General features: G+C 44.2%; 1 protein-coding gene across 1 annotated transcript in view; it reads left to right on the forward strand.

Moving 5' to 3' along the window:
* Positions 1 to 22,418: 22,418 nt before the first annotated feature.
* Positions 22,419 to 24,602, forward strand: part of WWTR1 (WW domain containing transcription regulator 1) — a 142,004-nt gene continuing 139,820 nt past the window's right edge. The window contains exons 1-2 of the mRNA XM_008008746.3: positions 22,419 to 22,711; positions 23,167 to 23,600. Of these exons, the coding sequence (XP_008006937.2) occupies positions 23,170 to 23,600 (431 nt within the window). The 5' untranslated portion in view covers positions 22,419 to 22,711; positions 23,167 to 23,169. The remainder of the gene's footprint in view (positions 22,712 to 23,166; positions 23,601 to 24,602) is intronic.

The following is a 24,602-nucleotide window of genomic DNA, read 5'->3' on the forward strand; positions in this document are numbered from 1 at the left end:
AAGTCCTGGGATTACAGGCGTGAGCCACCATGCCCGGCCCTACAATTTCTTTTCTTTTCCTCTTTTTTTTTTTTTTTTTTTTTTTTTTGAGAGAGAGAAAGAGATAGAGAAAGACAGAGAGAGAGAGAGAGACAATGTCTTGCTCTGTTACCCAGGCTGAAGTGCAGTGGCATGATCATGGCTCACTGCTGCCTTGGCTTCCTTGGCTCAAGCGATCCTCCTACCTCAGCCTCCCCAGTAGGTGGGATTACAGGCCTGTGCCTACCATGCCCAGCTAATTTTTGTGTGTGTGTGTGTAGAGACAAGGTCTCACTATGTTGCCTAGGCTGGTCTTCTACTATGTTGCCCAGACTTAAGCAATCTTCTCACCTCAGCCTCCCAAAGTGCTGGGATTATAGGCATGAGCCATCATAGCCGGCCAAATTCTTATTTTCACTTTCCATCTCAAAATAGCCTATCTTCTCCTTACCAGTCTTGAATCTTACCTTGGTACCTCCAAAGTCTTAAGACCTCTGGGAAATAGACGAGGGGGAAACAAAGGGACCATTTGAAGTATTGGCTTTGAGAAAGCCTCCTTTAATAATGAAGCAAATCACCAGGCAGGTCTTTCCATTAAGGGTGAGGTGTGGTTTTAGAGTTGGGGTATTTGGGCCTGTGTTGGGAGGCTATGTATTCAGACATATTGTAGAGTGGAGAGATGGAGTGACTGAGCACCTCCCATCCCTGGCCTCTCTGGTTATTGTCAAAGAATGCATAACTCTGGAAAGAGAGACCCATGACAGCAAAGCAAAGAACACTTCAAATGCTAAAAATGGAGTCTGCTTTCTGTTTTCACTTATTTTCAAAACAAAATTCTCAAAACCTAGGAGGGGCGATTAGCTGGAAAAAATGTCTCCGAGCAGCAGATGCGGTGCCAGATACTGATGCTGGTTCAGGGCTGAGTGATGCATCCATACCAAGCACATACCAAATTTTCACATGCCTTTCCGAGTGTCATTCACCTTTTGTAGAAAGCAGTGTGAATGATCCCTCTAAACCTGGGGATAACATAAAAATAGTTCTAAATTTAAACGGAATGTTTTCTGAGGTTACTACATTCTCTACTACACAAGATGGAATTCATGGATTAAAAATTCACCTGATTTTTTTTACATAATGTACACATCATTGAATAAAGTAATTAAAACCTACTTCTATGAAATTACATCATTGAATATTTTTCCAGTGGTAGTCAATTCTCAACTTATTTCTTCTTTTAACTGATTTTTAATTTTTAATTTTTTTTTAAAAAAACAGAGACAGGGTCTCACTATATTGCCCAGACTGGCCTCAGACTCCTGGGCTCAAGCAATCATCCTACCTCAGCCTCCCAAAGTGCTGGGATTACAGGCGTGAGCCACTGTACCTGGCCTATTTCTTCTTTTAAAACATTTATTTTTACTCCTATTAATACAAAGTAGCATTATATGCTAGCTGCCAGACTTCATTTTTAACAATTCATACTTTTTGTTTTTCATTAAATAGATAGGAAACGTTAACAATAAAAGTTCTAAAAACAGCTAGGTGTGGTAGCATGTGCCTATAGTCCCAGCTACTCAGAGGCTGAGGCGGGAGGATCGCTTGAGCCCAGGAGTCCAAGGCTGCAGTGAGCTCTGACTGTACCACTGTACTCCAGCTTGGTGACCAAGTGAGACCCTATTTCTTAAAAAAAAAAAAAAAGGAAAAAACTTCTTCCATTCCCATCCATCCTCTTACATATCTTTTTATATAAAGATTTTTGGGCGGTAACATTTATAAAAATAAAAAGTAGGAATAAAACTGGTACTCTAAGTTGAGACACATGAACTAATTGAAAATAGTCCCATTCATCTTATTAAGAACTATACCTCTAATAAAATGTTTCAAGTTATTTCTATTAATTTATCATGTATGTGGGTTATTTTGATATTTTTACACCAGTAATAATTGTCATAATAAGAAGTTTTTGACTCTTTAGAGGCTTGGCCATGGTAGAAACTATTACCTGGCTCCCAAAATTAGTTCCACCCTCCTTCGGGTACGTAGCTAGCCTACTTTTCCCCATCACCCTTGCTGTGAAACGTGGTCACGTAATTGTTCTGGCAACAGAATGTGAGTGGAAATGATGTAGGTCACTTCCAGGCCTGGTCCCATGAAATATCTTCTGCGCTTTTCTTTGCTTTTTCTCCTTCTACCAGCTACATGAATTGAGAATGAGGCTCTAGGAAAGGGGTTGGCAAACTTTGGTAAAAAGCCAGACAGTAACTATTTTGGGCTTTGCGGCCACCTAAAGCCTCTGATGCATATTCTACATTTTTTTTTTTTTTTGGTAGCCTTTTAAAGATGTAAATTTATTCTTAGCTCCCAGGGCACACAAAAATAGGCCCACAAGCTAAACCCTTTTTCTAGGAGACAGTGAAACCATAAGATGAAAGGAACTAGATTCCCCTCATCACTGTGTGGTGGAGAAGCACTTTGCTTCTCTGGGGACCTCACCCAGGACTATTCTGTGGGAAAGAAGTAGGTTTTGATTGTGTTGAGCCATTACATGCTGGACCTATTTGTTATTACAAATCAGTCTCACAATAACACAGGAAATAAAAAATAAATTTACAAACATTTTTAATGCAGAGAAGTATAATATAACAGAATGAATAATAAGACCTTTAAGCATAATAATATAGCACATTAAGATAAAATATGTAGAAGTAGAATAAAAATAGGAGTTTAGGGTGAAAACATCTGACTGTTAAAAAAGAGCTCATTTGTAGACTTCTAAAATGGATGTGGTGGGCATCAGATCGCTTGGATTTAGATTCAACTGGATATTTCAAAGCACATTGCAATAGTTTATTTTAAAATATCGATATTAATAACATCCCAAAAATTACAACCTTTGCAATTATTTAAACATACGATGTAATATTTTAGATGTCAACTAAAAATTTTGTGAAGGAGTACACGGTTTTAAAAATTTCTGTTAGGGGATATGCCAGCAGAAACCTTTGAAGAGGCTTCAAAGAACCCTTATAAACTCAGAACCAAACCTCTTTGAAAGCTTCATAGATTCCCTGGGCCGAATGTACAAGCAAGGGTTTTTCTGGTTTACCTCTGCTCTTTTCGAAATCCTGTGTCTAGGTCACCTTAGACAGTGTTCACACACAGGAGTGTCCTTGCGTGTCAGGAGTCCTGCCAGCGGTGTTGCCAGGCCAGGTGTAGACCCGTTTCTTCTGACCTTAGATTCTCCCGTGGATCATGAGGATGAAGCTGTTTTCTTTCTTCCTTTCAAAAGTTTTCCGTTCTTGGTGGTTCTGAGGATTCATGAGTTAAATATTTGTTATGTTTTGCAATATTTGGCTGAAAGTACAAAGTCTTATTTATTATTGCTGGATGGATGAAAGGTATTATACAAGTGCAAAGTATCATTTCATCCCAGGACAGACGGCCTTGTCATGCTTAATCCCCAGGAAGCTCATGACCCCATTCTCTTGCACCGCCTCCTCATTTACATAACCAGCCACAAATTGAGTTGGAAGGACTCCTGAGGATTTGCACTTTCTCCTTTTCTTCAGAGTGCGTATCTGCTTAAGCAGTGTGATAACTTTTTTCTCAAACTGGATTGATAGTTCTTAGCTGGTCCTGCTGCAGTAGGAGTCCAGTGGCTGGAGAGAGGAAGCTCCTGCGCAGTGAGTAAATAAAGAGAATTGACTTCCTTTTTCATCTGTTGCTGTCTACTCATGTGGCCCTGGACAAGTCACTTCACCTCTTGCCTCATTTTCTTTTCTTTTTTTTGAGACGGGGTCTGGCTCTGTTGCCCAGGCTGGAGAGCAGTGGCATGATCTTGGCTCACTGCAAGCTCCGCCTCCCGGGTTCACGCCATTCTCTTGCCTCAGCCTCCCTGGTAGCTGAGACTACTGGTGCCCGCCACCATGCCAGGCTAATTTTTTCTATTTTTTAGTAGAGACGGGGTTTCACCGTGTTAACCAAGATGGTCTCGATCTCCTGACCTCGTGATCCGCCCGTCTCAGCCTCCCAAAGTGCTGGGATTACAGGCTTGAGCCACCGTGCCTGGCCTTGCCTCATTTTCTTCACCTAAAAAATGAGAGTTGGAATAAGTAGTTTTTACATTTCCTCTAAACCTAAAATTTCCTCCTAGCATATCAAAATGCTGAAGAACTGGTCTGAAAATTTCAGCATACTGGCATGCTTCGCTTGTGATATGTGATATGGGATGTACACTGAGAAGTACGAGTGAATTCAACACATGAGAAATACGTTTTTCCAAATAACTTTAGGGTAAAGTTGTCTGTTTAAACCCCGTTTTCACAGTAAATGTGTTTTACACAGTTAGATGTATGTGGCTGCTGCTGCTGCTGATCCCAATGATGGTGAGAGTGATGGGGGTGATGAAAATGATGGTGATGGTGGTGGTGGTAGTTGTAATGGTGGTTGTGGTAGAGGTGAGGATGGTGATTTTGGTGGTGGCAAAGGTGGTATAAGTGGTGTTGATAATGATGGTAGTGCCGGTGGTGGCGGAAGTGGAGGTAATGAGGGTGGTGAGGGAGGTGATGGAGTTGGTTTCACTAGTGATGGTGGTAGTGGTGGAGACGGTGGTGTATACTTCACAGTGACTTTGAATGAAAATGTGTATATTAATGCATTTATCACAGAGTCTGTTCATCTTTGTGATTCCCATAGTACTTGGCACACTGCCCTCCAGAAAGAAGGTGCCCATTAAACATCTGATGAAAGAATATCTAGCAGATAATTACAGAAACATCTACTTTCAAAGGCAAAAACTTTACTCTTTTGAAGATCTCAGGTTTAATTTCGCTTGATATGGCAGGCTTTCTAAGACAGCTATGAAAATACTATCACCAAATACTCTCACATTGCTCATACTTAACTCTCTAGGGAAGGATGAAAGCTTGTGTATAATACAGAAGGTTCTTTTATCAAAATTGATGGAAAAAAGGTCACTGCGGTAAATCTACTCAAAAAGAGATCAAAATCTCACAGGAAGAAGTTTGACTAGGAATTTCTCTGAAAATTTAAACTAAAAAATATAAAAATAATGTTGTTGTATAAGTCAGTGGTCCCCAAACTTTTTGGCACCAGGGACAGGTTTCATGGAAGACAATTTTTTCACAGATGGCAAGTGGGGCTGGGTAGAGTCAGGGAGGTGGAGTAGGGGATGGGGAGGATGGTTTGGGGATAAAACTCTTTCACCTCAGATCATCAGGCGTTTGATCCTCATAAGGAGAGTGCAACCTAGATCCCTCGTATGTGCAGTTCACAATAGAGTTTGTGCTCCTATGAGAATCTAATGCTCCCACTGATCCGACAGAAGGTGGAACTCAAGTGGTAATAATGCTCACTTGTGCCCACTCACCTCCTGCTATGTGGCCTATTTCCTAACAGGCCACAGACAGGTACTGGTTCAGAGCCCGGGGATTGGGGACCCCTGGTATTAATATAAGTGACAACATTTAGGTTACTGTAGAAACTATAGGCTAGTCCTTAAAATGTACCGTGAATTTTTTTCATTTTTTGAGACAGAGTCTGTTGCCCAGGCTGGACAGTGGGGCAATCACAGCTCAATGCAGCCTCAACCTCCTGGGCTCAAGCGATCCTCTCACCTCAGCCTTCTGAGTAGCTGGGACTACAGGCACAAGCCACCATGCCTGGTTAATTTTTTTAATTTTTGAAGAGACAGGGTCTCACTATGTTGCCCAGGCTGGTTTCAAATTCCTTGGCTCAAGCGATCCTCCTGTTTTAGCCTCCCAAAGTGTTGGGATTATAGGCATGAGCCACCAAGACCTGCCAATGTACCATAATTAAATCAAGTGTTCCTTTTTTTCTCTTTTTGAAGGGCACATCATTTTTCCAGTAAAAATTAATAACATACAGAACATTCACCCAACATGCAAAAATACTCAAAGGGTTTAAACAACTTTCCCTAATGCCTTTATTAATATTTGGTTTTACAAATAATTCCTCTAACATGATTATCCTTATTGATTGTTTACTTCTTAGGTTGTTAATTGGTTTAGCAGATACAAAAGAGTCTAAATATTCTCTAAAAACAATTAATTTAAAGGAATCTTTTATCTTTTGCAAGATTTATATTTTTATTTGCATTGTGTAGATAGAGATTTACAACTTCCAGTAATCAGAGACACTCTCAATGTTAAGTAGGAAGAGATGTTTGAGTGCGTATTAGGGAATATTTTTATTATAGGGTGATTTTTGCTTTCCTATACCACAGTGTTTCAGTGGAGCCCCTGGTAATTTGGAAATCTGGATAACAAAGATAACTTGTATTCACTCAGTCACCATCCATTCAACATTACTGAAAAAAAATGTACTGTGACATTATATTTTTCAAAAAAGGCTGTAACGGTATTTCTCATCGCACATGCTCATCTTACCATGTGACATAGCCCCTTCCTGATTAAGAGATGGAATCTAGGCCGAGCGCCGTGGCTCACGCCTGTAATCCCAGCACTTTGGGAGGCTGAGGTGGGTGGATCACGTGGTCAGGAGTTCGAGACCAGCCTGGCCAACATGGTGAAGCCCTGTCTCTACTAAAAAATACAAAAAATTAGCCGGGCCTGGTGGTACGCACCTGTAGTCCCAACTACTTACAAGGTTGAGGCGGGAGAATCACTTGAACCTGGGAAGCAGAGGTTGCAGTGAGCTGAGATCGTGCAACTGCACTCCAGCCTGGGTGACAGAGTGAGACTCCATCTCAAAAAAAAAAAAAAAAAAAAGAGAGAGAGAGAGATGGAATCTATATCCCTTCCCCTTGAACCTGGGTGGACTTTGTGACTTTTCTGTCAACAGAAGGTGGTGGAAGTGACACTATGTGATTTCAGGGGATAGATCATAAGAAGTGACAGAGCTTCTGCCTGGTTCCTTCTCTGGACATTTTCTCAGCATCCAATCATCCAGCAAGGAAGCCTAGGCCTCATGGGGAGGCTACTTGTAGGTGTTCCAGTCAGCAGTCCTAGACAACGGCCAGAATCAGCCACCAGACATGTGAGTAAAGAAGCCGTTGAGATGACTCCAGTCCCAGCTTCCATCTGACACCAACTGCCTGAGAGACCTTGAGAGAGAGCTGCCTAGCTGAGCTCAATCCACAGGACCATGAGAGATAATAATAACCAATTATTTTTATCATTTGATACCACTGAGGTTGGAGTGGCTTGTTTTGCAGCAATAGATAACCTGAAACACTTATTTTAATATAATTGGCTTTAAAAATACTTCTAATGTAATAAGGTTCTAAAATGGTAGTCCTGGAACAACAAGAATTCCATAGTTGCTGTGCTTAGGTCTGCTGTACAACCTCACAGTATGAGGGGAAGTCACCCTCACAGTATGAGAAGAAGTCACCCTCATAGTGTGAGGAGAAGTAGGTCTTCATTTCCTTGAACATGCAGCTATACCCATGAGACTTCTAAAAATGGTATCAAGATAACAGAAGTCTGGTTAGTGTTATTGAAGTTCCTCTCCATGTAGAGAGACTCTTAAGAGAATGGGGCTGGACAGGTAGGACTAAGGTGCTTTGACTCTAAAGGTAGCCGAAGCCCTCAGGTGACTTTAGTGGCTCCTGTTACCAATGGCTGCTGTAGGGAAGCTTCCTACCCATTACTCAACCCTGACCTCTAGATACAGGTCAAGACCTTGATCAATTAGTCTGTTCTTGGCCTCATTTTATTCCAGGCAAGGAACTTAGTAAATATGAAGGAGCAGCACTGGAGAGAAGATCTAGAGCAAGAGAAATGGAGCCACCACTGAAACATGAAACAGGATGACTGGTAAAAACCGTCAACTTGTTAGACAAAAGAAAAGCTACAGCCGAGTGTGGTGGCTCACACCTATAATCCTAGCACTTTGGGAGGCCAAGGTAGGCAGATCACTTGAGTTCAGGAGTTCGAAACAGCTTGGCTAACATGGTGAAACTCCATCTCTACTAAAATACAAAAATTAGCAGGACTTGGTGGTGGGTGCCTATAATCCCAGCTACTCGGGAGGCTGAGGTTGGAGAATCGCTTGAACCTGGGAGGGGGAGGTTGCGGGGAGCCGAGATTGTGCCATTGCACTCCAGCCTGGGCAAAAAGAGCAAAACTCCATCTCAAAAAAAAAAAAAAGAAAAAAAAAAATTCCAACCAACCAAACAAACAAGAAACAAAGAAGTAGGGACCCTGGAATACCATGGCAAGTATTGAAAGGCTCAATAGGATGGATGGATGGATGGATGGATGGATGGATGGATGGATGGATGAATGGATGGATAATAGAGGTGGTGGGGGGCACTTAGTAGGAAAATTAGTTCATGCAATTATCATGGGTTGTTTTATGGATTGGTTGGTTCCATATGTGGGTGAAAGTTAAAAATGGAGAGTAGCTCAGAAACTTCCCAGTAGGTAGAACTACAAGCGTTGCAGCTGGTCATTGATTTTGTGTGGGAGAAGAGGTGATTGCTTGGACAAGAATATATACACTTTCATATTTAGTAGTACTGAAAAGGAAAGGACTGGAAGACTGGAGACAAAATGGTCAGAAGGAGAGGCATTTGGATGGATATATGGGAGTGGGCATAATGCATAAAGATCTTTGTGTCACATACAAAAAAATTCCCACTCAAAAGTATTTGTCATTGAAGAGGCACTAAACAACCACATAGACAGAATGGACTTGGCCAGTAATGTTAGTCAGTCTTGGCCATTTACCATGAATTGACATGACAGGGAAATGAAAGGTGACAGAGACAGAGGCTATACATGAGCCAATGGCATGGACTCTACTGACTAACCCTGATCTAGTTCATGCTGCTTTTGAATGTCCAATGTGCTAACAACAGAAACTGAGCCTCTGATATGATGTTATTCCTAGAATAGTCCAAATGGCCACTTGGCTGATTGTAATGGGTCTCTTCCATCCAGTTCGTCCACACGGGAATAGATATGTATTCTGGTCATGAGTTTGCCTTTCTTGCCCACAGAGTCTCAGTCAGTACCACTATCTGGAAACTCCCAGAATGCCCGATTGAAATCCTATGCAATATTGTATCCGATCAGAAGAGCCGCTTTACAGCAAAGATGACGCAGAAATGGCCCCTTGGCTATAGGAGCCACTGATGTATTACACAGTAAGCTATGTAGAATTAGCTGCACTAATAGAGTGAAGGTATAGCTGAAGCACCAGCTTGTAGGCAATATTCTGCAAGGATGAGGTGCCATCCTTCAGGTTATAGTACATAGACTAAATCACAGAGACCTTTATATGATTCTGTGTCACCAGTAGAAAGAATGCATGAGTCCACAAACAAAAAGGTGGAAGGAAGAGTGATTCCACTGCCATCACTCCCAGTGACCTGCTGGGGAAATTTGTGCTTCCCGTCCTCACAACTTTGAGTTCTGAAGGGTTAAAGGTCCAAGTCCCCAGAAGAAGTGCTCTCTCACTAGGGGATATAGCAAGGGTCCTATTGAACTATAATTTATGAATGCCACCTAGGCACTTCAGATTCTTGTGTCCAGGGACCAGCAAGAGAGAATAGTCATCATCGTTCTGGCTGGGATCCATGACCCTGGGCAACAGAAAGAGCTACAACTACTGTTGCACAAGGCAGGCAAGGAGGAATGTGCACGACCAGGTGACCCACTGGAGTATCTCTGGGGGCTCTCTGGTTATAACTATGATGGACAATCTGAGAAGGGTATGATTCCAAAGGCATGGGCCTCTTCAGAATGAAGGTTTGAGTGGCACCACCAGGTTGGACATCAGCACCTGTAGAGGGGAGAGCACTGGATATGGAAAACTTAGAGTAGAGAGTGAAGGAGGAAGAGGATAAATACCAGTTATGGCCTCAAGACCAACTACAGCGGTAGGGACCATGGTTTGTCTCATTAATCTTCCTCTTCTAAGTTTACCCTGAGGAGGAGAGGCCCACAGCAACCTTGGACGAACTGCACCCTGAAAATGAAGAAGTCAGCCTGTGTGATGCAGTCTGTATGGACTGTGATAAAAAAGCCATGTCCCATGTGGGTAAATGCTTAGGACTTTCTTCAATAGAGTCACTGTGAGGACAGCAGTGAGCTGACATCTTCACCAGCCACACGTGTAAAATTGTCCACACTATTTACACTGAAAGCAAAGGCTACTTGTCTACCAAGGGTTGAACCCAGCTAGGTGCTAGAGCTGAGCCATTGCTGCCCATTGCGGGACGCCCCTAAAGGTCAGCTGTTGCCTTGGAAGCACTGGCATGGTTGGGGCTGAGACTTTTCCTGGCCAGCCCTCCTTCCTACCCTCCTCCTTCACTACTGACAGACATGTATTGCAATCTGAATACTCTCCTGGCTTACTCTCCTTCTTTCTCCTCTTTAACTTTTACAGGTATTTTCCCCAATGTATCTCTGCTCATCTAACTCTATCTTGGCATCTGCTTCCTGGCGGATCTGAACTGACCCATAAACCATGCTTACTAGTTATTTCCAGGTAATCATCTATTTTTATTCATTTTTTTATTGATTGGTAGTTTGAAAAAGATATTAAACATACTTACTGTATAAATACAGATATCATTGTTGGCCAATTTACTGTAATTGAACTCTCCAGAGGGGTTTCAGGATGGTTTTGCTTCTTCTAGAAATTGCAGCAGGAAAGCAGAGGTCTACCTTTGTCTGTTTTCAGAAGGGCAAGTTTACCTTCAGAGTTTCCCTGGATTACTTTTAATATTTCCTTTCCTTTTCCCTCCCACTGGACTCTAGTAGTGGGGACCGTGTTTGTCTTCTTTAAACCATAGAAGTGCAAGTTCAAATGAAATGACATTTCTAGAAGAATGGAAATTCCTTAAGTGAGGCCCTTTTGAGTTCAGATGGATATGTGATAACAGAAAGAAAAGAGCACTCTTGTTCCCAGACTAGCTACCCACTGCTGCCCAGGCTGCAGAGTAATGGGACTGGTACAGGAACTCATTGGGGATTTTCCTTGGTAAGATTATGTGGTCACAAAGGAGGTTCCTTTGTAAGAAAAACACCTATATGTGGGGTTCTTATTACTTGTTCCACAAAAACAAAACCCCTGGCAGTGGTGAAATAGAAAAGACTGACTAAAGGTAAAAACTTGGACTCTGTACAAAGGCCTTTGGTGATTTTGAGTAAAAAAAGGCCAAGTCTCTCCCATGCCAATGGCTTACTTTGGAGGCTGTAAAGTTACTCATTTAGCAAAGCTGACCAGAAAGTCAAAGGGAGGATTCATTAGCAAGGTTGAAATTTACCACTAGATTATGCTTGTCTTTCCAGCCAAACAGAAAGAGACTTCGTGGCAGTCTTTTTGTGGGGTGTTCAAACACTAATGAAAAAAGCTTTGAAACCAAGATGACTTTTTTTGGTGAGTGGAGTGTCTGAGGGAGCTTATGTGGAGAAATAACTATTGCCTCAGTGTTGTCAGAGAATTTATTAAAAGGGATCCCCCATTCCCCATTGGTAACTACTTATTTTTTTCTAAGAATGGGATTCAACAGTTCAAATTTTAGACCTTGGGTTGTGGTGTGAAGCAACGAAGAGTCAGGTTTTTCGTTTTTGTTTTTGAGACACAATCTTGCTCTATTGTCCTGCCTGGAGTGCAGTGGCGCCATCTCAGCTTACTGCAACCTCTGCCTCCCAGGCTCAAGCAATTCTAACTCCTAAGCAGCTGGGATTACAGGTGCCCGCCACCATGCCCAGCTAATTTTTTGTATTTTTAGTAGAGATGGGGTTTCACCATGTTGACCAGGCTGGTCTCGAACTCCTGACCTCAGGTGATCTGCCTGCCTTAGCCTCCCAAAGTGCTGAGATTACAGGCGTGAGCCACCATGCCTGGCCAAGAGTCAGCTCTTGACAACTCCAAAATACCTATCCTTAGGGCAGATAGAAGAGAGAGATTTTTCACATGATAATGCATTTAAATCAGGATTAGACAAAGAACTTCGTCCTTCCTTGCTGAAATATATAAGTTGTCATATTTAATGGGAGAAAAGGCAGTCTTTTACACTTATGAGAGAAGTGGATAACTAAAAATCTAGAGGCTTCTTTCCCTAAAAGTCATTAACCAGTATTATTTTTATAGATTTAATGCCAACTAACCAGACTCTGAATTATTATCATCTCTAGTGTTGAACTCCAGGCTGTACAATCTATACCAAGGATGAGTCTTGATTGACACTTTCACAGACAGCAGTTACAGAATTTTTTAGGAAGGTGACAGGTAAATCTCAGGGGTCTTCTCATTCACTTTTTCTTTGGTATCTTATCAAGATGTTTTAATTCTCTTTTCAAATATCTTCAGATTCTTCTCCCTCTGGTGAAACAGATGCAGGTAGGAGGAAATATACAGAATGAACTGTGAAATTTCTCTTGCCTAAAATAATTCACAAAACATGGGAGATGATGATTCAGTAGAACTACAATGTGCAACCACTAAGTTAGTGCCTATGTAATCCCAACGTTGTTTGGCTGTTAAGAGCTTCATGTGATACCTCCAAGTCTAGAAGGACTCAACCAGAGTATCATGACAGACTGAGACTTGGGGGCTTCCAAGAATTTGGAGTATAGTGGGATGCTGGGTTGCCTAGACATCATTAGTAAGATTTTTCTCATACTTTTTTTTTTTTTTTTTTTGAGACAGAGTCTTACTCTGTCGCCCAGGCTGGAGTGCAGTGGCATGATCTCCGCTCACTGCAAGCTCCATCTCCCGGGTTCACTCTATTCTCCTGTCTCAGCCTCCCTAGTAACTGGGACTACAGGCGCCCGCCACCACGCCCTGCTAATTTCAGGATCTCCTGATTTCCTGATCCGCCCACCTCGACCTCCCAAAGTGCTGGGATTACAGGCGCAAGCCACCGCACCCATTAGTAAGACTTTTCTTTTCCTATAGCAAAATGCATTGAGTTCCAAATGAACAATTTACAAAATAATTTTAGGAATACAACTCTTTTTTTTTTTTTTTTTTCTTTTTTTTGAGACGGAGTCTCGCTCTGTCGCCCAAGCTGGACTGCAGTGGCCGCATCTCAGCTCACTGCAAGCTCCGCCTCCCGGGTTTACGCCATTCTCCTGCCTCAGCCTCCCGAGTAGCTGGGACTACAGGCGCTCGCCACCTTGCGCGGCTAGATTTTTGTATTTTCTAGTAGAGACGGGGTTTCACCGTGTTAGCCAGGATGGTCTCGATCTCCTGACCTCGCGATCCGCCCGTCTCGGCCTCCCAAAGTGCTGGGATTACAGGCTTGAGCCACCGCGCCCGGCCAGGAATATAACTCTTAAAAGTAGAGACCCATTGCTTCATAGTAATTAGAAATGATGGTTCACATCACAGAAGAATTCTTTAATACACACAAGTGCTCCAAAATCAGGGTTTGATTGAATTTTCAGTACCTCCAACACATGTAAGTTTTTATTTGTTTAATGAGAGGGAGGAGACAACTAAGCTTCGATATAAATTTGAGGAGCGTCTGTGCATCGTATGGCCATTAGATGACAAAACATTTGTGAAATGATACTGTAAGTCAGTGGAGGAAAAAATGCCTTTAAAAACAGCCTCTCTTTCCCTCTCTTTAAAGGAAAAGGCAGAATTGTGTATGCTCACAGAGGAGGAAGTAATTAAGAGTCTGATTCTGTTAGGAAACTATAGAAGAAATATAATTTGAAAGCCCGAGAGATACTGGAGGGTTTGAGTCCTGGTGCTCTTATTATAAATCAGTGGCCTTTGGCAAGACATAAACTTTTCTAAACCTTGGTTTTCTTATCTGTACTATAGTTCTAGTAAGACTTATCTGCCCATTCTCACAGGGTTACTATGAGATTCATGTGTGACTGTACATGTGAAGTTGTTTTGTACTCTGTAAAATATTATATAAATATGATTTATTATTATTGCCCTAGTTGAAATACTAACAGCTTTTAATGACCATAACTAGATTGAGATGTCTTCAGTCATATGGTCAAATTAGGATTTATTGTGTGGCAGATGCTGTATGAGAATTAATCTACTATCTTATCTAAGATTATCTAGAAATATATATTTTTAAAGAAAATTTAGCCATTTTTAAGCATGTGTAAATTGAACTGGTGCCCACAGGCACTGGCTTGCTTATACTCAGGTCCTCTCTCCACCTTATTTTGATTTGGAGGGCTGTCTTCTCCTTGGCTCCAAACCACAAATTAACTTTTTTGACCGGGCATGAAAAGTGTCCTAACTTGTGTCTGGACAATGCACAGAGAGGTAATAGTAGAGCTCATATATACTTGACTCTTGTCACCAAGAAAAATAAGACAAGGAAGAGCAGTGGCTTGAACAGCTGGTGTAACCAGATCTGTGACTTATTTGGGTAAAGGGAGGAGTTGAGTGAAATCGTCAACCAATAAATGTTCTAATCAGGTGGCAAACTCTTCCAAGCTCAGCTTGAAAGATCACTTCTGGCCTTGCACACAATGGATGTTCAAAAAATATGTACTGTATTTGTTGAATAGAAGAATAATATTGAGCACCTTGAAATTCCCCCTACCCTAAAACGCTGCTACTTAGTTCTCTCATCACACCCAAAATAATACTAATAACATGGTTTGTACTTCTGAGAGTGATGATTCACTGTTATCATGTTACACATATATACAGATCTAAGCACAAAAAGAGAAATATTTATCTTTTTACTTTTACATAGTTTTAAAATATAATTTTAGCACCTTTTCATTCATTTTTCCATGTTTTTGAACAAAGTTATAATGGTGGTATTCACAGATCTTTGTTTCTGAATTTTTCTCATTAAAATTATAAAAATTCTTAAAAACATTTTTCAGGTTGTCACATTGTCTTCATAAACACTTTCAAATAACTATCAAAAACTTCATTGCATATGTTAAGCTGTTAGATATACTCAATCATTCTCCTCTTAAATATTTAGGAAATTTCTGGGCCGGGCGCAGTGGCTCATGCCTGTAATCCCAGCACTTTGGGAGGCTAAGGGGGGCGGATCACGAGGTAAGGAGATTGAGACCATCCTGGCCAACATGGTGAAATTCCATCTTTACAAAAAATGTAAAAATTAGCTGGGCATGGTGGTGGGCACCTGTAAACCCAGCTACTTGGGAGACTGAGGCAGGAGAATGACTTGAACCTGGGAGGCGGAGTTTGCAGTGAGCCAAGATCACGCCACAGCACTCCAGCCTGGTGACAGAGCAAGACTCTGTCTCAAAAAAAAAAAAGAAAAGAAAAAAAAAGAAAGGAAATTTCTAATTTCTCTAATTTCCCACTATTATAGATCATGGTGCAATGAGCAACTCTGCAATATGGCTTGATAGTTAGCTTCTAAACCAAACTGTATATTGTTAAGCCTTTTCAAAAGTGTATTTTTATTTTATAGGAAAATATCTATTACTTACTATTTCCCATTTAAAAATATTTCCACCAGTCCCTTGCCCCAAAATGATAGTAAAAATACTAAAGGATAAATAACTTACATAAGGTACTGAAGTTAAGTAAAGATTAAATATCAAAAATTCCTTTTTTTCTCTAGCCCAAGTGCATTACTAAAGCACTAGATAACATCAGACAAAAGATAGTGCCTTCTGGCCGGGCGTGGTGGTTCATGCCTGTAATCCCAGCACTTTGGGAAGCCAAGGTGGGTGGATCACACCTGAGGTCGGGAGTTCGAGACCAGCCTGACCAACATGGAGAAACTCCGTCTCTACTAAAATACAAAATCAGCCAGACGTGATGGCGCGTGCCCATAATCCCAGCTACTCCGGAGGCTAAGGCAGAAGAATCATTTGAACCCGGGAGGCGGAGGTTGTGGTGAGCTGAGATGGTGCCATTAAACTCCAGCCTGGGCAACAGGAGTGAAACTCCGTCTCAAAAAAAAAAGTGCCTTCCATGATCATCACCATCATCAAAATTATCTTCCTTATCATCATGCTAGTGATGCATTTATTAAGAACAAAGTGAAGCATGGCAACGAAAGAGCAAATGCAGAAATGAGTGGCAGCAACAATTATTTTTTATTTAGGTATTTGCATATTTGCTACATGCTGGACACTGTGCTAGACACTTGGGATATGGTAAATTATGAAAACGCAAGTATCACGTTTGATTTGTCAGGGAACTGGTCAACTCTTATCCTCATGTTGAAATAAAATTTAACCTTATTCTATAGTTTTTTGGACTCCCCATTATTCAAACCTTTATCTATTCAAAGTCCTTGTCTGTTTTGCTACTCTTCAGTTGCTAATGGTGACCCAACCCTGGCTCTGGGAATTTTCTCCATACTGGTTCAGCAAGTCAGGGCAGGTTCTGCCCCAAGGGCTTCTGGGACCACAGTCCTTTAACTTAGCCACCCCACCAAATTTCTAACTGTACATCTTTGCTGGAATCAGTCATTCAGACCAAGTCAGCAACCCAGAGGTAGGGCTGAGAAAAGCAGCTGAGGCTTTCCTGAGACAAAAATGGCAGATGAATAGCAGGCGCAAAATCCACTGGGCTAGGCATGTACGGAACACTCCTGCATGAACACTTTGTCAGGCATGGGAAAAACAAAAAGAAAGTGAAGTTCTCTTAGACTTGTTCTCAAAGAGCTTGCAATCTTGCTAAAGAGTTGAGTCCAGAAGTAGCTGAAATTGTAGTGAGTGGTGAGAAATTATCTAACAAACTTCATAGTACACTAATGGGTGCTGAAAGAGCAATGGGCAAAATCATCTAAGGGTCATTATGCTCTCAACAAGGAATTGTGGCCTTCTTAGGAGCAGTTTCATAAGGAAATGTTTTTTTTGAGATGGAGTCTCGCTCTGTTGCCTAGGCTGGAGTGCAGTGGCATGATCTCAGCTCACTGCAACCTCCACCTGCTGGGTTCAAGCAATTCTCCTGCCTCAGCCTCCTGAGTAACTGGGATTGCAGGCGCGCACCACCACGCATGGCTAATTTTTGTGTTTTTAGTAGAGATGGGGTTTCACCATGTTGGCCAGGCTGGACTCAAAACTCCTGACCTCAGGTGATCTGCCTGCCTTGGCCTCCCAAAGTACTGGGATTAGAGGCATGAGCCACTGCACCTGGCCTCATAAAGAAATTTAAGCTGCTTCTAGCCCTGCAGCTATTTACAATCCAGCTGGGGAGGCAAGAGATTCTGAGGTGAATGTTACAATACAATATAGGCTGTGCCTGGTGACTCACATCTGTAATCCCGGCGCTTTGGGAGGCCGAGGTGGGTAGATCACCTGAGATCGGGAGTTCGAGATCAGCCTGGCCAACATGGTTAAACCCCATCTCTACTAAAAGTACAAAAATTAGCCAGGCGTGATGGCGGGCACCTGTAATCCCAGCTACTTGAAAGGCTGAGGTAGGAGAATCCCGGCCTCCGCCCGGGAGGTGGAGGTTGCAGTGAGCTGAGATTGCACCATTGCACTCCAACCTGGGTGACAAGTGAGACTCTGTCTCAAAAAACAGTATAAGGCAGTGTTTGGTTACATGTTTGATTACATGTGGAAAGAGTGAAAAAGATAAGAACAAGGAGAATTTAGGAAGAAGGGAGAGATTACTAAACGCCTGTCAATGGAGTTTGGAGGACAATTTTGAGCAGAATTCAAATAGCAGAGTTCAGATAAGTATAGTAAAGAATTAGGCAAAATATGCTTGGGTCAGAGCCTGGCTGAAGTGGGAGAAAGACACTTTATTAGGGGGCCATGTAAGAACCAGGGTCAGAAAGCTATGAAGACGGCAGTGTGTTGGGAAACCTTTAGTGCTGGATTGATAGTTTTGACTTTTATACTTGTGAACAGTTGTTAAAAAAAACTTCCGAGCTAGGTAATGACATCATAAAAGAAGGAGACCAGAAAACAGAGACTGGAGGCAGAGAAACCAGTTAGGAGGCCACTTCAAGCATTTTGAGATAAGGTCCTGTCCTGAGAGTGGGAAGCGAAGTATGGATTTTTGGGGACACCAGAAGAAAGAACCAATAGCACTTGACACTGATTGGATGCTAACAGAGAGGGAAGAGAAAGGGATGACTCAAGAGAAGCTTCAGTAGGAAGTGTGTTGAGGGGAGGATTTAGAAGCAGGCAATGGACTTTGCTGGAAAGTGTTTGCAAATGGAAAGATTTACATATCTATCAGCAGGAGTATGCTCTCAACTGATTATCTTATAAAAGCTGTGGAGTTTCTCTATGAGATAGTCAGACAAAAGGTATCACATGATTTAAAATGGCAATACCAGGGAGCAACTCCACACACAGGATGCACTCCGGAGAATGTGCTCTGGTCTAGAGTTACAAACCCTGGGCTGAATCTCAGGATTTTTTTTTTTTTTCCATGGTTTCATTGTATATATTTGGACAAAATACTTTCTAACTCATCGATCCAGTTTTCTTATCTTTAGGTCTCCATGAGACAAAACAGCCATATTTGTTGAGTGCTTTAGTATGTTAAGCAGGCTTTGTGTGAAGAACTTTATTTGCAGCCGGGCGTGATGGCTCAAGCCTATAATCCTAGCACTTCGGGAGGCCAAGGTGGGCAGATCACTTGAGGCTAGGAGTTCAAGATCAGCCTGGTCAACATGATGAAATCCTGTCTCTACTAAAAAAATTAGCCGGGCATGGTGGTGCATGTCTGTAGTCCCAACTACTCAGGCGGCTGAGGCACAAGAATCACTTGAACCTGGGAGGTGAAGGGGGCAGTGAGCCGAGATTAAGCCATTGCACTCTAGCCTGGGCAACAAAGTGAAACCCTGTCTAAAAAAAAAAAAAAAAAAAAAAAAAAGACTTTATTTGCATTTTTTTTTATTCTTGGAATGCACATTCTGCATTTTAAAACAAAAACATTTCAATATTTTGTGACTTAAAGCAACATCCATTTTATTTGTTCACAATTCTGCAATCTGGGCTGGGCTTGGCTCTGCAGCTCTGCTCGTCTTATTGGTGATCACTGATGTGTCTGCAGTCAGCTAGTGAGGTTGGCTGAGGCTGGGCTCAGCTCAGGTGCTGGGCAGCAGGACTTTTCCCGCTCTCCAAGTATCTCAGGGCCTTTCCTTCTCCATGTGGTTTATCCAGCAGGGTAACTGGACTTCTTAGTGGCTCAGGTCTCCTAAAAGTACAAACTGGAAGCTGCTATACCTTCCTAGGAGATGGGATGGGAAAGGCAGGGAAGTGGCACAACTTCACTGCTGCATTTTCCTGGTTAAGGCAAATCACTGGCCCAGTCCAGATTAAGTGGAAGGGGCTACATAAAGGTATTGATAACATGAGGCTGGGCCATTGAAAGGCTGCAATGTAGCAGACAGACTAATTTGTAAATGAGCAAACTGTGACTTAGAAATGCTAAGCTACTGGCATAATGTAGCGGGTAGAGCCAGCTTCAAAGATTGTGTTCTAAATCACATATCAACAAATAAAACAAGTATGTGTTTTCACCTAGAATCCTGTGGGGTCCAGAAATTATACACTTATTCACTGTGCTGCCTCTTATGGGCAGTACCTGATACATACAAGACACCTGTAAATGTTATTTAATCTGAAGCTATTGTTGGAATGGCTGGGACAACAGCAAATCTTTTGAATTATTCACTATTACATCTTATATGCTATTTGAGAACTGGGAGTTTTTCAGTTATCCTGTGTTAAGGGCAATTTCTGTTTCAGACATCTACTTCATCTGTTGCACTATCTATTTCTTGAAGCTTGGAAAGAAACGAAGACTGCATCCTTGCCCATCCAGTTCCAATCCTGATTCTCACTGCCCATCCAATTCCAACCCTGATTCTCACTTTTCTTCTGGGGTGAGGACCTTCCTGGAGTATAGCTGGCCTCAAGTTTTCATCCTTTAATCATCAAGTCAGCCTTGTGACTTCTGAATTACTATCATTAGGTTCCAGTCACTTCCTCTAGTTCCATAGCTTATTTCCTCCATTGTTGCAACTGTGATGGCTTCTGAGAGTAGCTTGCAGATATTCTACTTTCCAAGGAGTGACCTGTACTAGCTACCCCTCTCCTTTTGCCAGTCCTATGGGCAGAGGACTTGCTTCACAGAAAACATCTGGTTTCAAAGGCTTCTGAAAGGAGCTGTCCTCTGCTTATGTTTGAAGATGATACATGGCCAGGAGTGGTGTCTCACGCCTGTAATCCCAGCACTTAAGGAGGCTAAGGCAGGCAGATCACTGGAGATCAGGAGTTTGAGACCATCCTGTTTAACATGACGAAACCCCATCTCTACTAAAAGTACAAAAATTAGCCACGTGTGGTGGTGGGTGCCCGTAATCCCAGTTATTCGGGAGGCTGAGGCAGGAGAATTGCTTGAACCCAGGAGGCGGAGGTTGCAGTGAGCGGAGATCATGCCACTGCACTCCAGCCTGGGCAATAGAGTGAGAATCCATTTCAAAAAAAAAAAAAAAAAAGGGATGATACATGTATGCCTGCCTTCGTCTAAGGCGGCCCTAATTTTTTCCAGTCTGTGAGGAGTCTGGAATTGGAGCACACCTCCAAGTACAGATAACAGGTGAGGTGGCTCACTTTGGTGGGTGTTGTTCTGTTTTGGGTATGGATGTAGCCATTCAGGAAGTGGCCCCAACATTCTCCTACCTTTTCCGAGGCAACACTGTCAGTGGCCTTGTCTTTTCCTTAAACTTTTCTCCTTCAAGGTGTTTGGGTGAGGGAGAAAGGACTTAGCTCTCCTAAATTAAATTAAATGAAACAAAACACAAGGCAGCTCCAGATTTTAACTTTGACTTTATTTTACCCTATAAAAATATTAAGGGAGGCCGGGCGCAGTGGCTCATGCCTGTAATCCCAGCACTTTAGGGAGGCCGAGGCGGGTGGATCACCTGAGGTCAGAAGTTGAGACCAGCCTGGCCAACATGGTGAAATCCCGTCTTTACTTTTGAAAAATACAAAAATTAGCTGGGCGTGGTGGTGGCAGGCGCCTTAATCCCAGCTACTTCGGAGGTAGAGGCAGGAGAATTGTTTGAACCCGGAAGGCGGAGGTTGCGGTGAGCCGAGATGGAGCTATTGCACTAAAGCCTGGGGGACAAGAGCGAGACTTCCCTCAAAAAAAAAAAAAAAAAAAAAAAAAAAAAAAAAAAAAAAAGAAAGAAAGAAAGAAAAAAAGAAAAATTAAGGCACAATACGTGAACTTGAAGAACATACAGTTCTGTTTTAACACTTATGTAATCAGCCCGGTGCTGTGCGAAGTGCTTTACATTGTCTCATTTGATTTACTTAATAAACTCCTATTTGAATCAAATGGGGTGGGGTAGGGGTTTCCTGGAATTTGGCTTACCTCGCCATCTCCCCCCACCCTTTCCCTTCAGTGGAAAGGGAACCAGAGAGAAAAGAAATTGAGCTGCTCTGAAGGGCAAGGCCTCCTCCCACTTCCCGCAGCTGTTTCGCCAGGCTTGACCTTCTTCCCTTAGCTAGAGGCAGGGGGTCTCCACCCCTCGCCCAGATCTAGTCGGTGGGAAGGTGGGTGGCTTTTTTCGGGTCATTGGCGCACCCTCCCTACTCCCAGCCACCTGCTCGGGTTCCATCCCAGCTCCAGGCTCCCTGGAGGGCGGCAGGGACATTCCAATCCTCCCACAACCCTCACGGATGTTGCGGGGGAGGGGGGGCGCAACTGCTCTTCTCTTCCAGCACCCAGCTTTGACCCGGTTTCTTCTCAATCCCTAGTGGCCTGAGTCACCCCCGTAGAGGAAATTAAGGATTGATGAATGATTTGAAAGTTGTTTGTTTACAACCCACCCGTTGGCGAAGCCGCATCTCCAGTGACAGAGGCACTTTCTGGGCACCGTCTGTGCTCTAGCAGACAATTGAGAGCCAGGCAGCCAAGATGCCTCCTCGCCAGACCAAATATGGTCACAAGAGCTAAGCAGCCTCTCGTGGAAAGGCTGGCCTTGTTGGAGTCTCCCCACGCCGGGGCGCACCCGGGCAGGCCTTCGGGCAGAATCGCTGGTCAGCGCGGCGCTCCGGGTGCTGCCGGCCTCTGCGCCTGGCTGCAGGGGAGGGCGCGGTGTCCAGGACCGGCCCTTCCTAGGCCTGAGCCCCTCATCCGCTTGCCCTCCGCCACCCCCGGCCTTGGCTTCGGTCCACAAGCCCTTGATGAAACAGGCTCAGGCCACTTTCCCTTTGATCCCGCCCCAAGTCCGTGGTAAACTCAAAGGAACGCAGATGCAGGGCTCCGTGGGAAAGGTCCGCGCGGCCGGGAGCAGTGGGTGGGGGGCACCCGTCTCCTCTTACCCAGTAAAGTACCCATCACGCCCAGAGTTTTCTGGAGCCGGAGTGGGAGGAGGAGGAGGAGGAAGAGGAGGGGCGAGCGGGGGCCGGCCGGCTAGGGACTAGGAGGTCATACATAATTCAACAGCTCAACTTTCGGGCCCGCCTCTTTCCTGGGGGTGGGAGTTTGCTCCAAACTTTGTTTATGGGACAGTCCGGGAGCTGCTGCGGCCGCGCTGTCTGCTTCTCCTGCGCCTCCTTTTCGCCCAGCGCGAGCTCCTTAGGCCAGCTCGGGGGATGTGAGAGCCGAAGCCCCTAGACTGCCAGGCACCGAGTCGGGTCAGGATTTGTCAGCCAAGCCTCGGCTCCAGCTCCGCAATCTCGGGACTCACCCGAGCGACCCAGGCCCGACGGCAAGTTCGGGCGGGACGGCGGCCGCCTCGCGCTCAGGCTCAGCTTCGCTGCCCGCCCAGGTAGTGCCCGCTGGAGCTCGCGCGCTCACCCGGCACCACTCCAGGGCTCCAGGCTCCCCAGGCTTCCGGAGTCGAGACGTGGTGGAGTTGGCTCGGGCTGAACTTCTTTCGGGGGGCTGCCTGTCCCGGAAAGCTGCGACCTTTCCTTTGCCATCCTGCGGTTCAGCAAGCCTCGAGTGCAGTTACTCCCTCCACCCCTCGCCCTTCCTTCTCCTCCTCCCGGCAACTTCTTTGCTTCAAGAAAGTTGCATAATTCTCGAGGCTAGGAGGGACCCCTCCCCCATCCTGCTGGTCTTACCGCTTAGTGTCTGGGATCTCCAGGCGGGCAATTATCTGTCTCCTCGTTTCCTTTTCCCTCTATTCTTCCTCCCACCATCTCGCCCTCTCACCCTATAACCCTTTTACCCACTTCCTCCGACTTTAAATAAAAGACTGATCTGACCTTCTTTTTGCAGAAGATGAATCCGGCCTCGGCGCCCCCTCCGCTCCCGCCGCCTGGGCAGCAAGTGATCCACGTCACGCAGGACCTAGACACAGACCTCGAAGCCCTCTTCAACTCTGTCATGAACCCGAAGCCTAGCTCGTGGCGGAAGAAGATCCTGCCGGAGTCTTTCTTCAAGGAGCCTGATTCGGGCTCGCACTCGCGCCAGTCCAGCACCGACTCTTCGGGCGGCCACCCGGGGCCTCGACTGGCTGGGGGTGCCCAGCATGTCCGCTCGCACTCGTCGCCCGCGTCCCTGCAGCTGGGCACCGGCACGGGTGCTGCGGGTAGCCCCGCGCAGCAGCACGCGCACCTCCGCCAGCAGTCCTACGACGTGACCGACGAGCTGCCGCTGCCCCCGGGCTGGGAGATGACCTTCACGGCCACTGGCCAGAGATACTTCCTGAAGTAAGTCAGCTTGGAGCCGAAGACGGCACCAAGTCACAGTGCCCAACGCGCGCGTGTGTTCGTGTGTGTGTGTGTGACACAGAGAGAGAGAGATGGTGTGTGTCCTTCCACGGTTATTTCACAGATATGGAGAGCTGGAAGCAGGGAGTGAGTCTCTGGGTGTTGGAATTGTAAGGGATCAGAAGCGGAGGAGAGTGTGGTGAAGTTCATCCACCATAAAACACACAGGTGACTTTGCTCTGAATCTGCAGGATTGAAGCCAACTCCTGGGCACAGACCCTTAGTCCCTTCCTTGGCCACTCTGAGTCAGATAGTCCAGAGCCAGGCCCTTTGGGATGTGACGCCAAGATAAATGAGAGAAAAGCTGTGAAGCTTGGGGAACAGAGGGACTTTTGGTGAAGTAGGTGGTCTGCAGTTTTCTGTCTTCTTGGGAAAAGCAAGCTGGAAAAGTGAACAGTGGCTGGTAGGCCGTAGTGCTCCCAGCTGTGTGACATAATGACCACACAGCACAGTGATGTAATTAGCAACTGTGTGGTGAAGTAGCTGTGGGCTGGACAAATCAATCGTGTGGAAATTGTGTCAGGAGTTTTATTACATTAAACTTGTTAACCTAAAATACCATCAAATCACAAGCCTGCTCTTCTTCCTTTCACATTGTTCCAGCTTTTTCATGTCATGAATTTTACATTAGTTCAAATTATCAAATTACACCCTACAGGAAAATATATTCTCAAACACTAGAGGAGATTGTTTCAATTGTGGTACCCTAAGATAACTACATTCCTCAGGAGAAACCAAGCTGGAACTTGAAATGTTCCATCGAGGTCATAGGGTCAGGCTATCAAAGATGGAGGTTGTGCCAGCCTGACCACTTGGTTCAGGATTGCCTGCACTGCCAGTGAGGGAAACTCCTCTCCTAAAAAACTGACTTAGATTTCATTTTAAAGCCTGTATTTCTTTAGTAGAGTAGCCTTAGTTCAAAAGACTATGTACAATTTTAAA

The sequence above is a fragment of the Chlorocebus sabaeus genome, chromosome 15 (genome assembly GCF_047675955.1).
Source record: "Chlorocebus sabaeus isolate Y175 chromosome 15, mChlSab1.0.hap1, whole genome shotgun sequence".
Classification (NCBI taxonomy): domain Eukaryota; kingdom Metazoa; phylum Chordata; class Mammalia; order Primates; family Cercopithecidae; genus Chlorocebus; species Chlorocebus sabaeus.